Source organism: Neocloeon triangulifer, unplaced genomic scaffold, assembly GCF_031216515.1.
Source record: "Neocloeon triangulifer isolate White Clay Creek 2 clone unplaced genomic scaffold, ASM3121651v1 ptg000003l, whole genome shotgun sequence".
In the NCBI taxonomy this organism is placed as follows: Eukaryota; Metazoa; Arthropoda; class Insecta; order Ephemeroptera; family Baetidae; genus Neocloeon; species Neocloeon triangulifer.
Window position 1 is genome coordinate 3,430,189 of NW_026775546.1, and position 17,510 is coordinate 3,447,698.

A 17,510-nucleotide genomic window follows, 5' to 3' on the forward strand; every position below is an offset into this window, starting at 1 on the left:
ATTAATAGGAAAAAATATTATTTAATTTGAAATCTTCACATATGCCGCTGGCCTTTTAAAATTATAATTAATACAAATTCAATATAAGTTTTTAATTGCTTGTTAAATTTATTGTTGCAGGTTCGCTGTACGTGGGTGTGCGAGCTGACAAATCATCCTGGCTATGTGGTCTACTCGGCGCTCGGCTCTTTCTACTTGCCAATGCTGGTCATGCTCTTTTTCTACTGGCGCATCTACAGAGCGGCCGTCCAGACTACACGAGCCATTAATCAGGTACTGACATTTGTTTTGCAAGGGTGCACGTTTACTTGTATATCTTTGAAGAATGAGAGATTCGATTGTTCTTACTGAACTTGTTTATCGCTGAAAATAAGAAAACATCAGAGAAAACTGAAAATTGTAAATAATCACGTTTATTAGATTTTTTAATCATTACAAATTTTACACAGATTAGGTAATTTAGAATTCATTAAAAATTATTTGGTCTATGAATTTTTTCTAACAGATACAAGTTTAATTATTAATAATGACAGATAAAACTCTCATTCTTCCTCTCAAAACCTTTATTTAAAAACTAAAATTTGGATTTGCTAATTAAATACATTAAATTATCTAATTGTTATATCACTTTATTTTAAACAGACATCATAATCAGAGAAAATTGGTGAAAAAAAAATGTAGAATTCAAACAAATTCCAATTTTTATTTACTGGAATCAGCAATTTTGAATGATGTATAAATGTAATTAATATAATATATGATTAAAAATAAACTCCGCAGGGCTTCCGCACGACGAAAACGCACCGGTTCGACGAGCAGCGGCTGACGCTGCGCATTCACCGGGGCCGCTCGTCACTCCATTCCAAGACAGGTGGTGGTGGCGGAGGCGGCGGCGGTTCGCCGGCGTCTCGACGCCTCGAGCGCTGCAACACGCAAGACAAGATCCAGATCAGCGTGAGCGTGCCGCCCCCGGAGGCGCCCACGTCGTACGCGGTGCACTACACGACGACCAACGGCGAGGGCACCGCCGGTCTCCTGGGGGTCGGCAACCCGCCCAACAGCGGCCCGCAGCTGTCGCCGTCGTCGTGCGATTCCGAGGACAACAGCCAACGGCCCAGGTTTGTCTCCAAAATGGGCAAACGCAACATAAAAGCTCAGGTATTATAATTTTTGTTACAAAATTTTTGGAAATGCTTGTGAATTAAAATTTTCCCAATAGAACTTCTTCTAAGAATACTTAAAATTCCACAAAAGGGTCCATGAAATTTAAAAAAAAAAGATTAAAAAAAATCTGGAAAAAATCAATGTAGATAAATTGTTTATAGGATTAAAAAAAATTTCCTTTTTTTTAGTGAAAAATTCCAAAAAATTCATTGAAGTTCCATATTTTGGATCCGAATGAAAAAATTTGCACAGGTGCATTTTCTTGAAAATCGTTGTGAAGCGGAAAAACTAACAAATTAAAAAAAAAATGATAATATCCATGTCAAAAGAATTATTTTTTAATTTGGATCTTTTCCCGACTTTTGAACTGGGAAGTTAACTTTTTTGCCCCTCCACACAGCTTTTTTTTCCTTTTCCTGTCCCTTTCACACTCGATCCACGTCAAAAGCTCAAAAGCAGCAAAGAAGAAGTTATTAAATTGATGGATTGGCGCTGCAAAATTGAATACGCCCCTCATACATCTCTTCCCCGGCACCGAGTTTGCACCGCCGAGAGGGTTAATTCCATACCGACGATCGAGCCACACCAGCCATGTGTGATGCGTCCGCAGAAATCGCCTCGGACTCTGCAACGGAAGCACACAGTGCCCTTTAATCTTGAAAGGCTATTCCTTGATGTCACACAGTAGAATCTTCCATTCAAGAGGGTGACCCAACTTTTATATATGGGTCGATTGGTCGTTTTCAGGTTGACATCTGTACAGATTTAGATTTTTATGAAAAGCTAATTTGACAAATTAATTATGTTATTGATAGTAAAAGACAAACCTTTTTTTAAACTGAAACAACTTCAATAGATTATAATAAACTCTTTTCTTCTAATATTTTCAATTTCCTATATTTTTTAATCCTTTTTAGTAAAGAATTAATGATATTAGCACAGGGACTATTTTAAACATATTTTAATTAAAAAGGAAAATTCAACCTCAAAACGATTCATTTTAAGGTTCAAAACCGACTATTGTGACCGCATCCGACAATGAAAATACTGGAAAATACTTCAAACTGAACATATTTTTTTTTTTTACCTATGATTAAGAAAAAATTATTGTTTTTCAGCGCAATAGGTGAAAAATATTCGATTTTTGTTGAAATAAAAAGAACACATTAGGAGATTTTTAAAAAACTTTTAAATTGTGAGTTTCAAAAAATTCTCCTTGTTGAAACTTTTGTAATTTTTCCGACGTTCCCACAGAGGCTAAATTATATTTTATTTCATAAAAATATAAGTGAATTGAGAGGAATATAGAACTTTATTTTTCACTCATCTTCAGGCTTTTTTAATACATTTTACCTCAATTCCAAAGAAAGTGTAAAAAAAGGTGATCGCCTATTTTTCCAATCTCTCAAAACTTAAAATTACCTATAATTGTAAGCAAATATTATATTTTTAACTACAAGATTTTTTTAATATGTTTCAGGTGAAGCGTTTTCGGATGGAAACAAAGGCGGCCAAGACGTTGGGCATCATCGTGGGCGGCTTCATTATGTGTTGGCTGCCGTTTTTCACAATGTACGTGGTGCGCGCGTTCTGCGACGAGTGCATCCACCCGCTGGTTTTTTCGATCCTCTTCTGGCTCGGCTACTGCAACTCGGCCATCAACCCGTGCATCTACGCGCTCTTCAGCAAGGACTTTCGGTTCGCCTTCAAACGCATCATCTGCCGCTTCCTGTGCAACAAGAAGCCCGTCAGGCAGTTCACGCGCAACCCCAACAACCGACGCAAACTGGGCACGCGACGCAAGATGACGGCGACCGGCGTGCCCCCGGGGCTGCCGCACGACGAGAGCGACGCCAACGGCTCCGACTCGCGGTGACGTCGAAGCTCCAACGACCCCGACGGCAGCGGCTCGTCGCACAACAATTAATGAGAGGAAAGAAAAATAATTGGACTTTCCGCAAGTGAAAATAATTCATACCTGCTGCAGGTGTTTAAAAAAAAAACATGACAAACTTTGACTCACCTACCCCAACTATTCCACTGAGAAATTATTAAAACCTAATTTTCTTTATTAATTCGAACTTAAAATTTTCAAAATCTCATATTTTAGGGTTAAACAGCCAGAATAAGACTCTAGGGTAATTTTCAAGGTAAAAATTTACGTTATTTTATAAATCATTTCTAGAAACTTTTAAATTGATTCATTTAAAACTTAAAACTTTAATTTTTATGCCAAAACTTTGCCACTTCTGTAAAGTTTGTGACCAAGAAATCTCAAGTCTGGATTTTTATTTTAATATAAAATGGAAAATCCAGTTAACTAAGCCCTCCGATTCCATGAAATGTTGTGTTAAAGTATTGAAAAACTTATTCTTATTTGCACAAAAATGTCAAGCAAGTTGCGTTCTTTTTGAAAGGATTATATAATTTTTCATTAAAGAATGCTGAAAATTCATTTAATATAATATTTTTACATTCTCATATTTATAAAAAAGGTTCTGTTTAAAATTTTAGCAATGCCGTTTTTACAATATGCTTATTTTATCGATTTTATTAATTTTAAAATCAGCGATTAATTTATTTGTGTATAAGTACATTAGTCATTACATTCCCTGATACCTTTCAATCATCATCATTAAATTTATTCAGAATTGATTAGAAGTTCTAAAAAATATTAACAATCTGATTTTTTTTTTTTTACTAAAAATCTAATTTAATTATTTTTAACATTTTTGTCGTCAAACATTTTACTTCACAATTTCTTTGCTTTTTATTTATTGTATATTTATAAAATGAGAATAATTAATTTTGTGGATTTTTCCACTCACAATTTAAGGCTGAGATTGGACGAATCCTCAAATAAGTGCAGCAGTTGCGACCAAAAGTTAACGACGCACGTTTTAACTCTTGTTTGCACTGCACTGATCTCGTATATTTATAATAACGCAGCAAATTAGTTATTCATTTAAAAAGCGCTTGCAGAGAGGGCGGAGGTTATTAATTTTAGTCTGCGTGCGCAAACGAAGCAATTAGCCCAGAAAAATTGGTTTTCTCGTCTCGGTGCGGCGCGCGGCAAAGAAATTATACTTCCTCCCTTCTCGGTTTGACTGCAAAAGCAGGGCTTGAAGAAGTGATTAGCCAAAGAGACTCGCGCGTGTATAATAAAAAGTGCGCTTGGCACCTCCAAGCTGTTGCTTTTTCTCGCTGCAAAAACTTCTTCTCTTTCTCTTATACATGCGCGCGTGCGGGCCAAATTAATTAAATAAATCCCGGGGCTAAACATTAATCTGGAGCTGCCGCAGCTTGGCGTGTGTATCCACCGCGGCCAGAAATATTTTATTAAAGAAAAACCGAAGGAACGCATTCTCTCTTGCTCTTTCCGCCGGCTGATTTTCTGATAAATGAGCTGAAGAGTTTTTTTTTGGTCGCTTTTCTCCTCCCTTCTTTGGGTTCTTTCTCTGGCAAATGCGACGAGCGCGCGCGCTTTTTATTAAAAAAGTTTCCGCTTTCTTTGGTAAATTGGTTTGTCCGCCGCTGCCTCTCACCACGTAAACATTTTCAACGGCACACAGCAGCGTCAAAGGTAAATATTTACGATTCAACTTACTTGAGACTTAATTTTCTTTTATCCAACTCGTTTGACATTCCAATTCAAAATGTTAATTAATCGCTCTATAAATAATATATTTTTGTACTCCCTTTTTTAAGAAGGAATATAACATTTTTTTATTGATTTTTATATTAAATTTTAATGCAATTGTCAAACTAATAAAAAGCTCTATTTTCGTTACCAGATTTCTTTTAAATCGATTATTAAAAATCGGGATGTTTTAATTTCAAATTCAAATAAAATATAAAATTTATTCAACATTTGCTCATTTTATCAAATTTTATTTTGATCAACCCATTTTAAATTTCATATACATCATCATCATCTAAAATTAAATCGGTGAATCGCTTAACTAATATATCATAATTCATAATACATGAAATAAAATAATATTTTTCTGTTACTTTTTAGTAAAAATAGTTTATTGAATTTTTTTAATGAGCTTGGAACATCAACACTTCATATAAAAAATCTTCATTAGGCAAATTCCCAATTAAAAAAAATGCAAACTTTTTTTTCATTTTAGTTTCCTTTACTTAGCTTTCGAGTATTTTTTCTCGTCTAATTATAATTAATCTAGGTTGATCTTTAAAGCAGTGGTCGTGTTGGGGTAGGGAAGAGTGCAACAAAGCAGAGTTTAATTTATTTTTCAATGTTCAGCAGCAGTGCGCGTGTGTTTAAAAGTGTTTAGCGCAAAGTGTATGTTGGACGCAAAAAAATAACAAATAATCGTTTTTGTGAAAAGACATGTGAGAATATTTAAAGTGGGAGGAGTTTAATTATAGTGATAAAAAAGCAACGGAGATATTTGTGTGCGGAATGAGACGTTTAAAAGTAAATAAATATTTTGATGTAAAAAGAAACACAAAATCCAAAAAATTGAACAAAAACCTCACTTTTTCTTGTTACATTTACAATGTTTTACAAATAATAGAAAATATTCCATTAAGTTTCGAGCAAAGTTTATGATATAAAATATATGGATTATATAAGAAGCTCTTTCCATGCATATGAAATACACACAAGGAAGAATGTATGCCAAAAATTATCATAAATATTCTCCTTTATAAAAGCTGTGTTAGAAGAAAAGCTCATATGTAAAATTACACAAATTTCACCTGAAAGTAAAGTTTAATTTTTAAGATGTTAAACGTTTTGCATTTTACAAAGTGTTTTGGTGTCAAATTTAAATTCTTCAAATTAATAGAAAAAAAGTCATCTCTCTATCAATGGATTTCTTCTCTTTGGACAATTAATAAATATGGGTTTAAAAGAAATTTTATCATTCTGTTATATTTTCTCGCTCTTTTATATATTATTCTATTTGTGGAAAAACTCTCATTACACAGCTCTTTTGACTGGAGATAAAATTGACGTCGTTTTGTCGGAAGATGTTCTCTATAAATGTGCAAAAAAAAATTGAAATCTACAAAATTCGTGCGTGTTAATAGAAAATCAAACCACCGGATTGCTTGGTTGACTGTTAAGACTGACTCAAAAATATATGTGCAGCGATGACGTGAGGGATGGAAAATACCATGTCCAATAATGAATCAAAAATAAAAGCCATAAATAATATTTCTCGTGTTTTACTTTATAAAATCCTTTGCGGCGAGCTAAAAGAAAAAAAGACAGAAAAGTAAGTTTTGCTGGAAAATATTTGATTCAACCAAAAAAATGAAATGATTGATATTTCCAATTCGCTTTCATGAATTTTTCATTTTTTATTTTCATATTTTAAAAATAATATTACTTTTTCTGTAGGTATATTTGATGTGCCATCTATGAACGGAGCCTTCAATTGCGATGCCGGCGCGCGATTCGCCTTTACACGCGGGCGCTTTTAACTGTTCTTTACCTGAGGAGAGACCTTGAACCTGAGCGAGTTATCCACCTGACTTTGATCACCACTCCTCCTTTCTGACGCGAGACCACGTTGCAGCTGAGAGCAGTGTTTACAAGCAGAATCAAGTGCGGCGTATTCGAGTAAAAAAATGAGACTGCAGGTGATTTGCTCATTTTTGGCAATAATCAGCTTTGAAGGTACATAATTAAGTCTAATTTATTACATACTAGTGTGGAGGGAATTTTTTAATTAACTCCTCAAACCTGTTTTCCAGGAGAAACAATGAGAGAAAAACAATTTATATTTTTTACGTTATATAAATTGATTTAAAGAAAATGATTTCAAAATCAACTGAATTTTAAATAATTAAATAATTATATCATTAATTGCAGCTGCTCAAAGTGATCAAGAAACATGGAGCAAAGATATGACAAACGAGATAGAAATTGGACCTGCCGACTCTGGATACAAAGAAGTGCACCTCAGGTGCATAGACAAAAAACGCATATTTCAGGTAACAATTTTTTATTAATTATTTACTTCTTTTAATTATTCTCAATCCAGGTTAATATTGAGCTGGACGAAGACTTTTCGGGAGTGATCTACACCCGCGGTAGTTACGCCGGTAAGGACAAGGACTGCTACCTGAAGGCCAAGTCAGGTCGAAAATTCCGCATGAAAATCCCCTTCGAAAAATGCGGCACCAAACAAGAGGGCGACGTTTACAAAACGGTGCTCATCGTCCAGTATGACGAGTTCCTCATCATGCCCGGCGACGCAGCCTTTGAGCTTGAATGCAACCTGGGACCAATGGTGGCCGAGGTCACCGTCGACTCCTCCATCAGCACCCAACCTGCAGTCAGGTATATAATTTTTAAGCGAAAATTTTTGTTGAATGACAATTTTCTTTTAATCAAAATTATAGAAAGCCGTTGTCGAAGATCAGTTTGGCCGACGCTGACCCCTCCGGAAAACCCCTCCCGAGGCACAGACAATCCGTGGTGACGGGAGATGAAGGGCAGGTGTCGTTTACTCCCGACGACGTCAGGCCAAGGAGCAGCAAGAAAAATAAGAGTGGAAAGGAACACAACAGCAAAACAGTAAAAATCGAGTTGTGAAATTTGCCAAGAGGATTGCAAAAATTTTGGCCTTTTGTGGAGCGACGCGAGGAAAATGATTTGGAACATTTTAGCTGAATGTGCTGTGTCGGGTGTGGGTGGATAACTGGATAACAAATTTACGACAGAACACGCGCGCCTGACAGTATATTTCAGTGGCTGCGCTCAGCTATTTTTGTGCGGGGGTGGTGTGTGCGAACGTATAAATTTAATTATTGCTAGTGAGAGAGCGAAATGTGAAATGTCAGCGTATTTCGCAACCAAAAAAAGAGCGCTAATTTTTTTGACGTCTTCATTGTGACATTTTTGTGCTGCGCATAAAACAGATATATATGATAAAGAAACAAAAAAGCTTTGCCAAATCACTCGTTAATTCCAGTTTAAATTGTTTTTAAATTTAATTAAAAATTATAACTTGAATATTTATTTCGTCTCTTATTCTGAAATCACTTTTCAAATCTACAAAAAATACACTCAAGCTGCCCTTTCAAATGAATATTTTTTTATAATATTATATTTAGAATAAACAAAATCAGGTTAAAATTTTTATATGAAACATAGCAAATTTTAATAACATGTAAGTGGAGATGAAACCTGCCCTTTCATAGAACCGAATTTTAATTCAGATTTTTTTATTATTTATTTACGTGCACTTACGGTTTATTCAAAATTCCATGTATTTAAATTTTTAAACAATGAAATTTTAGGAAAGGATTTAAATATTGGTAACAAAAATTATCAGCACAACCTTTAATATCATATTATTCATTATTCATCACAAAGGCGCGCGCTATGTGCTGATAAAACACGGTGCTGAAAATCGCGCGTCAAATGAACATTTTATATCTCGCATAATTTCACTAAAAGCTGCAGTCTTATCTGGTAAAGGCGTACTTAACCACATTTAGATAAGATTGATGGTGTTTCAGCTGCCCAATTTAATTGTCACTTGAGGCACTAATAGCTTTAGTGTCAAAGATGGAGCGACATTCTAGCATTGTGATGGAGTTGGGGGCTGAGACCTGCAAGGTGGGTCTCAGCAACCAGAGGACCCCCGCGTCTATCCGCACCATCGTTGGTCGCCCAATAAACAAAGTTTGTCTTCAACAGGCGGCAATTAAGAGTGATAATTTACATATTAATTTTCTTCTCAGGGTGGAATTTCCATCTTAAGGGACCATTACGTTGGCGACGAGGCCCTTTTAAAACAGGATGTCCTCGGTCTTCGTCGGCCCTTGCGAAGGGGCAGGGTTGACAGTTGGGACGACATGATCCTCCTGTGGCAATACGCCTTCAAGGAAGTTCTCAGGGTGGACCCTGAGCAGCACCCCGTCCTACTCTCCGAACAGCCTCTAGTGCCGCCTGTCAATCGGGAAAAAATGACGCAGGTGCTTTTATGATTTTAATTATAAAATTGAAAATTTACTAAAAAATATGAATTAAGGTTCTTTTTGAAAACTTCAATGTGCCTAAAATGTACGTAGCCAGCCAGCCAGCTTTGACGCTCTTTTCCATTGGCAAGACCAATGGCCTCATTCTCGACACTGGATTGGACGCAACCTATGCTGTGCCCATTTATGATGGTTGAAATTTAAGATTTCTATAAATAAATTTTTTTATAAAAAAAAAATTCGTTTCCAGGATTTACTGTTAAGGAGGGAATTAGAAGGGTGGACCTTGGGGGTAATGATATTACTAATTACATGCAAAGGGAACTCGAGGCCAGAGGTGTATTTACCCAGCATGCAGACGTCCTGGTTCACAACCTTTGCTACGTAGCCACCGACCTCGAAGCAGAGTTGAAGAATCCAAATTTGTCAGCCTCTTTCCAACTGCCTGACGGACAGGTTAAAATTTTTGCTCATTTTCCATTGAAATAAAATAAATGTTTGTATGTGCAGGTGGTTAATGTTGATTCAGAGAGAGTTCTTGCTCCCGAGGGACTCTTCAACACAGCCGTCTTTGGCTGCGAGGCCATGGGTGTGCCTCAGTTGGTGTCCGAGGCCATCCAGGACTGTCCGAGCGCTATTCAGCAGACAATTAGCAAGCAGGTGGTCATTTCAGGAGGACCTCGAACGCTGCCATATCTTGCCGACCGCCTCCACACCGAACTGGAGGCCAGACTCGGGGGGCACTTGAAGATCGGAGTCTGGGGTCATGAAAACGGGCTTGTGCCCTCCGCCTGGATGGGAGGTGCCATTTTTGCCGAGCTCAAGCAATTCCAGGACATGTGGATTACCAAAAAGGAGTACGACGAGCTTGGGCCTAATGTTGTGCACAGGAAATGTGATTTGGTTTGAGCCAGAGTGATTAATTATAACATGTAAATATTGTTTGTCTTTCTTTCTTTCAAAATCTTACAACATTTATTAAAATACACTTTAAAGTACAGAACTGGCTTTTTGTGTGTTCAACAGTCACAAAACAAAATGCGTGGATTATAATGTATCATAAATTAGGGAAGATAAAAACTAAAAATGATTTTAACAAACAATGTTTGTGCTCTTGGATGGCAAGGAATAACCGTACCGCAAAAAGGTGGGCTTGGTTGCACATAAGTAGCAAAGTTTCAAGTCCGAGTCGAAACATGAGAGCACCCGAAAGAAGCAAGAGAGAATGGAAATAAATTAAACCTGAAGAGAAAAATAAGGTGGAATGATATTGGCTGCTGGAGATGAGCTAGGATTATCTGTTGGCCACTTTTTGCCGCGCAGAGTCTGCGTGGATGGCTCTGTTGTAGAGCAGAACTCCCACCATGACGGTGCAGGTTCCGAGGCCGCTCAGCACAGTCACGGGGTTGCCGAACAGAATCACAGACAGCCATATCAGGAAAGCTCGTTTTGCAGTGTTGGCCACACTAGAATTTCAATTTTTACATGATTAATTAAAAACTTTAAATTAAAATTTAAATTATGAAATCAATCAATTTAATTTTAGAATGATTTAATGTAATTTTTACTATGTTTTCAAAATTTAAAAAATTTGAACTTTTATGAAATGCAATACTCATCAATATGATCATCATGAAGAATTTCTACTTTTGAATTATTTTGGGTTGCATAAATTAATACCTGTGTGTCACAGGACTGATGTAGTCCATAAGCACGTAGGCAGTGATGCTCTGGAAGTGGAAAAACAGTCCGTTGAGCAGAAAAAGGGATAGGAGAGTGTGGTCCGTTTCATGGGTCACTATGTCTATATCAACAAACAACAACGAGGCAGGGATTTGAACAACCACGGAGGCCATGCTTGTGTAAAACTGCAGCTCAGCTGGACTGAAATAAAACAAAATTATTAGAAAAAATCAACACGAAATTGAATTAAAAAAAAAGCTCACGTATATTTGAACTGGTCCCCGCTGATAAGCATTTTGGAGTACACATTCTGTAAACTGAGATGAGGACTGTAAAAATACATTTATTTTTAATAGGGTGGTTTGTCTCACCATTCGGTCAAGTTTGTGGCCATAGCTGCTATGAAGCCTTTCATGTTGAAACTCAACTCGTTGGCCGAACAGAGGGCCAAGCCGGTCATCACAGGTATTAGAGACAGATTCACATACAGACCTGTCTTTTCGCCTAGGAAACAAAAATGTGTTAGCAAATTAAATGAGGGAATGATCAAATTAAAAATTTGCCAAGTCAACATTTAACTAAAACAGTAGAGTTGTCTCAGTTTTTCTTTGTTTAGTTTTATGAAAAACAAAAAAGTCTTTTTAAAAAAACTCATCAAGGAAAATCTGACTAAAACTTAAATCCACTTCAACTATACCCTCAGTGATAAATTCATTAATTAAAATTAATTTAAGAAACAAAAAAAAACTAGAGTATAATTAACATTTTTGAGTTCATATATAAACCTGATATGAACGATTATTTTTTTAACAAAATAAATAGTAAAATAACTTTATTACAAGTATCATTTAATTCTAGTTGTCCTCACCTAAGAGAAACCTTGAAATGATGACGGTAAACATTGGTGCAGAACTCTTGATAGTCTCTGTGAAACTGACAGCAACATAGTTAAGGGCAACCAGGCCCAAAATCACAGTCATGAACCTAAAAATAAAATTTCTTATTTAGCTTCGCCTTAGATTCCAGATTTTACACGATAAAAGTAGCAACAAATAGTTTAAAAAGAAAATTAATAAATTATATAACATTCGAGAACAAATGTTTCATGCAAAAATTTAGAAGTTTCAAATTTGTTCTAGAAGTAATTATTATTTTTAAAAGTAAATTTTTTATTATAAATATAGGTTAATTTAATAGGTAATATTATAAAGTAAATTTGGAACATCTGAGCAACCTGGTGCAGCCTACAAGCAGCATGTGCTTGTAAAACCCTGGCGGCCTTGTCATCCTTTGAACTGGTTTGTACATTCCACATGGCACGTACATCTGCACAAAACCACAAAACGCCGTCATCAGCATTTGGAACGTTCCTGAAAAGACCAAATTTGCCAAATTCAACATCAAAACCTCAACTTTTATCCATATTTATACCCAAAATTGTGGGATCGCCTTTCAGGTAGGTGAGAATGTACTTGTTCAAAAACAAGGTGCATCCGCTGAAGATGTACCAGAGGAGGAGGAAAAGCAGGGCTCTGGCCGACAAAAGGCCACCCTGGGGCTGTTCGCGTCCCCCGGGAGCCCGCGACACCAGCGGCTCGTCCATGCCGCCCCCGGTCAGCCCCCGACACGTCGCAAAAGGGTAATTATTCGTACGACGGGCATCAAGAAGTGTCGTCTATTCAGCCACACAAACAAATTTCCAACAGCTGGCGGATTTCGAGCTCTGGACCAATCAGCGCCGGGCACCGGATAATGGACCAATCACAGCCTTGCACACGGGTTATTCCACTACAGGCGCCTTTCCAGACAGAAATACATTATTTTATTTAGCAGGCCGAAGGGAAACCAATTTTCATTGATTTATGTATAAATTCAAATGATTCTTTACCATTTTTGCTGCGGATTTTTAAATGAAATATTATTGATAAAAATAGTAAAAAAAAAGGAATAACATGCATAAATATTAATTAAAATCCTCTCTTTATTATTCAATTTAATTTAAATTAAAACAACTCCTTACATTATGATGAAAGTTTGATATAACCAGAAAGGACTAAAAATAGCCACAAAGTTTTAAATAGTGGAGAATAAATTAGAAAGAAATCGTGACGAGAATTGAAATAAAATTTGAAATCAAGGTTTTTTATTATTTAATGTATCTCAGCACATTTTAAATTAATTTATAGATATTTCCTATCAAATTCAACACATGACATTCCTCATAATTAAACAACACAATCATTGCTCGCATCTGACACTCCAAGTGGCAGTCGGAAGATAACAAAATTATAATTTAACCAAGTATAGACAAAACACAGCTTAATACAACTTGAGGCAAGTAGTGTAGATTCCTTGTGCAACAAAATGTGCTTTGACAGCAGAAATATTGCACGATAAGTAACTGAAAGCTAAAATTTCTAGACTGCGTGTTACAGTATGTTGTAAAAATAACTAGTTCTTTTGTGGTACGGAAATTAATTATATAAATTGTCAACAAAAGCATGGGACAATTTCAAACGCCGACTGTAAGAACACGTAACACAAAATTTATATTATAGCCAACAAATAGCACAGTTTTTCTTCCAACAATATATTATTTTAAAAATCCAGACTCCTTCACTGCTTCCAAAAGCATTTATTGATTGGCAACCATTAGAAGTTAAATTGTTTCCAAATAATTTTAACGATATTCGTGACTGCAAGCTCAACTTAAAATAAAAATCTTTGAGCCGGTTCATTAAAAAAGCAATCATATGCATATGATCCTGTTCACTGTATTTGATCACTTTTCATTAAAAATAAAAAAAAGATCACAAAAAAGTTTGCGAAAAATTGTGCTGTCTTCTACTTGATAGGTTTTTGCGGGGCTGCCGGCGCCTTGCCGTACATGCTGTCCAGGAAGAGGCCTGCGAAGACAAACAGGGTGCCCAGCCACTGTCTAGAGAGCAAAGTGTTGCCGAAAAACAGAACCGAGCCGAGAACGGTGAAGAATTTCCTCGTCGTCGTGACAATGGAGCACGGAAGGGGCCCGAATTCGCTCACGGTGAGGAAAATGAAAAACTGTCCAAGTGCGTTTGCCAGGGCGAAGGTGGAAAGTTGCCAGATGATGTCCGGGTGGCGGCCGACGAAGGCGATGAAGTCCCAGATTTCGCCGGACATCAAGACGGCGACCGAGAGGAAAGCGCAAGACCAGAAGTTCATGTTGAGCATCATGTGGCCGGATTTGGACTGGTGCTCGGCCCGCATGCGTTCCTGGATGGCGCCGGTCAGTCCGTCCATGGTGAGAGAAAGGACGAGGAGGATTTCGCCCATCCAAGAGTCGGGAACTGCCTCCGATCGTGGCTTCGAATGGTCTTTCCAGATGAACAGGGCAACGCCGACCACTATTAGCAGCACAAAGAGGTACTTCTGAAGCGGATACCTGTAAAAAATATAAATTTGTAATAAAATAATTAGGTATTTTATTTTATCCAATGCTTTAAAAAATTTAATTTAATTTTTGTTCACAAAATATTTAAAATTTACAGGCAATTTTACTAAAATAATAATCAAAAGAATGGGTAAAATTTTTAAAGCACATTTCTTTTAAAATTTATCTTTTAAATTTTTTTCTGAACTGATTTTTTTTAAAAATCCATTTAATATTTTTTTACGCTTTTAACCTTTTTCTTCCGAGCAAAACTCCAAGAATCATGACTGGGATGGGTTTGCACGACTTTCCAACCACTTGCGTCGGGTAGCTGACCCACTGGAGGGCCATGGTGCTGCAAACCATTGCCAGCAGGTAGGTGAGGGCGCTCGAACAGTAGTAGATAGTCTTGGTCGAGTCATCGCCCTGCTTTTTCTGGACAGTGGCCAGCAGAACCTGAATAAATTCATAGAAAAATCAGTAAAATTGAAATCACTATTTACAACAATGTAAATTTGAAATCATGACTTCGTCCTCATACTCGATGTTTTTTTTTTTTTTTTTTTTTTTTTTAAATTAAAACTAAAAATTCTTTTATGATTATATTAAATCAATTATATTTTGAACCTTTCATCTTTTTTACCTTGGCAAAGAGGTAGTTGAAGAAGCAGGTGGTGAGCACCAGGCTCAGGCTGTAGGTGAAGAATTCGGGCTCAGCGTCCGGCGAGCTGACGTACTTGCCCCTGGTGATTCGTTCCTGGACGACGCCGTAGTAAAAGTAGCACACGAAAATGCCGAGAGCGTAGAACAGGAGGCGCGAGTTGTCCATCTTTCGGCGGCCGAACGGAGAGCCGACCGAGAGATGCTGCCTTTGGAACGAGAAAACACCACGTCGCCCGATTCGATTCGTCTGAATCAGCGGTTCTGACTTTTCAACAAACGACGTAAACAAAACTAAAAGAGGCGTGGCTCATCGCCGGTGTCGGTATTTTTTAAATTTCTGTACCGGTTTAAACGGTATTTTACATTTGAGTTGGTGTTTTTGCCACAAATAATTACTTAATAGACTAACTTTGACATTTTATTCATTTAAAAAGTTAAAACTTGTGCTTTTATGTAAATAAACGATTGAAATTTTCAAAATAACGCAAAACATGATTTTTTAAATACCGGTTTTAGTTGCAGTTTTTTCGACATTCGAGAATTTGTTTGAAATTTGACGCCAGAACCACGTTCAATCAAAATTATTTTTTTTTGAATGAAAATTGTTAACATATTAGTGTTCTTTTTCGCATTGAGAAAATAAGGAAGGTAAATAAAATTTTTGTGATTTATCAAAATGAAATGATAGCTTTTTCACTTTATTTTTTCGCGGAACTGAAAAAATAATCATTTTGGCTTCGAGAATATATTCTACAGCAATGACACTTCATAAAATCACAATTATTTATGGAGAATATCAGGAGACTATTAATCTTATGACATATTTAAGTCCAGTCTGAGTGTGTTCCAGGCAATTTCTTTTGTTTCACAAATTTTTATTTGTGCGCGAGCTATAAAATGTGGATCCGAAGGAAGCTTTTATAAATAATATGCAAATATTTTCATACGGACAGGGTAACTTTTCTTCAATTTTCGAGCTACGAAATTTTGAATTATTTATCCTAAAGTCCAACGATTTGCGCTCCCATCCTGCCGAGATTATCAGTCAACCGGGAAATCAGTCTTCTGAAAACCGATCCAGGCAACTGAAAAATGAGAATGGGTTAGCTTTCAATTCAGTGAGGTGCGAATCAAACAAATTTCACTTATTCTCCTTAAATTAGCGACTGCACTTACGCTGATGGTGTTGGCTGTGAAAACGCTGAGAGACTCGGTGCCTCCCACAATGGCCCTGCCAACACCTCCGAGAACGTCGCCGTCATTGCCGTACTTTTCCTGCTCTTTAATTGTATCCACAATAGGCTTGGGCTAAAAGAATAAAAATTAAAAAATCAACTATCACCAAAAAATAATAACAATAATAATACCTCCAGGTAGTTATAGATCAATTTCTGGAGGCCGTTCAGACTATTGCTTCCATTTTGTGTAGCAACGTCAAAGCTTGAGATCTGGAACATTGAAAAAATTGAAAATTTTAAATATGAGGAAAACAAAAATAAACTTATACTTGTATATTTAATTTTATTTAACAAGACACGCTCCTGCACGCTCCGATAAAAAGCCTTGAGAATGATCATTCTTTAAAAAGAAACCTCAAGAATCAATGAAAAATGAAACTCACCGCATTAATTTGGTCCACCGGCCTTCCAGCAATGACGTCTATTAGGACCAAAAAAACCAGGAGGCAGGAATGAACACTTTGGCTTCTCCACATATTCGTACCGTGCAAAATCTGCAGATAAAATCATACAAGAAAAATTGTGTAACACGTTTAGATTTAATAAAGGAAATAGCGAAAGATAAAATTGCGAGAGTCATGAGAGCGTGAAATCTCGTTGTAAGGCTGACGATGATGTAATAATAATGAATTAACTGTGTGGAAAATCCTAGAGGTGCGTGTGCGCGGAGAATTCATTACACATGAATTCTGGTTTAATTTATTAATTGCATTAATTTATACTTGCGGTGTAATAAATTTTTAAGTTTGAAAATTCTGGAAATTCTCTACTTGAAAATAAAGAGGATATTTTAAATTATTAAAAAATTTTGATAATTTTTGTAAGTAGAGTAAAAATCAATTTCTTTTTAAATTTATGAAATTAAAATTTTGTTCAAATTATTGACAAATTTCGACAAATTTTGTTGTTAAATTTGGCCCAGTAATTTTGGAATAATTTTATAATTAAGCTGATCCCGCGCGCTACATTAATAAAAAAAAATATGAAATTAAAAAAATTAGGAGGTACAAGTCACCTGTTTTTGGAGAGGCTCGGGAAGAGCGGCGTTTGTTGAGGCGACGAGTAGCGCGATGAGACTGCAAATGAACGTGGACGACTGGCGTCTCGAGAAATGTGAAAGTGTTGTGCTGCGTGCTTTCTATTCACGTAACTTTGGCGGCCGACTTTTTTATTATGAGGAGGAGAACACTGTGTACATGATGCCAAGGAAATTCACTCTCACTCCTTTGAAGCTACTCGCGCCAAATCGTAATATCTACGAAGAGGACACATAAGTAAAAAATATGCGCTGAAAAAATTTGATCTATACAATAAAATAATAGTTTTTTTTTTTTTTTAATATCAAGACAGAAATCACATTTATTTATTGACCACAATATTTTCTTCTA

General features: G+C 36.4%; 6 protein-coding genes across 7 annotated transcripts in view; 3 read left to right on the forward strand and 3 right to left on the reverse strand.

Annotated features, from left to right (window-relative positions):
• The window catches only part of LOC132192426 (probable G-protein coupled receptor No9), a 72,442-nt gene extending 67,410 nt beyond the window's left edge, over positions 1-5,032 (forward strand). The window contains exons 4-6 of the mRNA XM_059612389.1: positions 121-273; positions 781-1,158; positions 2,645-5,032. Coding sequence (XP_059468372.1) covers positions 121-273; positions 781-1,158; positions 2,645-3,040 — 927 coding nt within the window. The 3' untranslated portion in view covers positions 3,041-5,032. The remainder of the gene's footprint in view (positions 1-120; positions 274-780; positions 1,159-2,644) is intronic.
• Positions 5,033-6,686: 1,654 nt separating this feature from the next.
• LOC132192603 (uncharacterized) lies at positions 6,687-8,162 on the forward strand. Of its 2 annotated transcripts, none has more exons than XM_059612637.1 (4): positions 6,687-6,817; positions 7,013-7,134; positions 7,185-7,483; positions 7,546-8,162. In XM_059612637.1, exons 1-4 carry the CDS (start codon positions 6,769-6,771, stop codon positions 7,736-7,738), a joined length of 663 nt encoding a protein of 220 aa, XP_059468620.1. In that variant the 5' UTR covers positions 6,687-6,768; the 3' UTR covers positions 7,739-8,162. The 2 variants fall into 2 exon arrangements, with proteins under 2 accessions (XP_059468620.1, XP_059468621.1); XM_059612638.1 differs by having other exon boundaries at positions 6,688-6,780.
• Positions 8,163-8,646: 484 nt separating this feature from the next.
• On the forward strand, positions 8,647-10,132 carry LOC132205684 (actin, clone 302-like). The gene is made up of 5 exons (XM_059634930.1): positions 8,647-8,833; positions 8,893-9,126; positions 9,183-9,321; positions 9,380-9,585; positions 9,640-10,132. Exons 1-5 carry the CDS (start codon positions 8,717-8,719, stop codon positions 10,036-10,038), a joined length of 1,095 nt encoding a protein of 364 aa, XP_059490913.1. The 5' UTR covers positions 8,647-8,716; the 3' UTR covers positions 10,039-10,132.
• LOC132205685 (solute carrier family 35 member E2B-like) lies at positions 10,066-12,517 on the reverse strand. Its single transcript, XM_059634931.1, has 7 exons — positions 12,244-12,517; positions 12,047-12,182; positions 11,681-11,796; positions 11,184-11,316; positions 11,076-11,129; positions 10,810-11,013; positions 10,066-10,595 (listed from the first exon to the last, which is right to left on the reverse strand). The coding sequence occupies exons 1-7, from the start codon at positions 12,413-12,415 to the stop codon at positions 10,424-10,426; spliced, it is 987 nt and encodes a 328-aa protein (XP_059490914.1). The 5' UTR covers positions 12,416-12,517; the 3' UTR covers positions 10,066-10,423.
• A 410-nt stretch (positions 12,518-12,927) lies between these two features.
• On the reverse strand, positions 12,928-15,168 carry LOC132205694 (solute carrier family 35 member B1 homolog). The gene is made up of 3 exons (XM_059634944.1): positions 14,865-15,168; positions 14,475-14,677; positions 12,928-14,233 (listed from the first exon to the last, which is right to left on the reverse strand). Exons 1-3 carry the CDS (start codon positions 15,048-15,050, stop codon positions 13,657-13,659), a joined length of 966 nt encoding a protein of 321 aa, XP_059490927.1. The 5' UTR covers positions 15,051-15,168; the 3' UTR covers positions 12,928-13,656.
• A 383-nt stretch (positions 15,169-15,551) lies between these two features.
• Positions 15,552-17,298, reverse strand: LOC132205660 (uncharacterized). The gene is made up of 5 exons (XM_059634888.1): positions 17,138-17,298; positions 16,506-16,616; positions 16,252-16,332; positions 16,061-16,192; positions 15,552-15,969 (listed from the first exon to the last, which is right to left on the reverse strand). Exons 2-5 carry the CDS (start codon positions 16,596-16,598, stop codon positions 15,886-15,888), a joined length of 390 nt encoding a protein of 129 aa, XP_059490871.1. The 5' UTR covers positions 16,599-16,616; positions 17,138-17,298; the 3' UTR covers positions 15,552-15,885.
• Between the last annotated feature and the right edge of the window lie 212 nt (positions 17,299-17,510).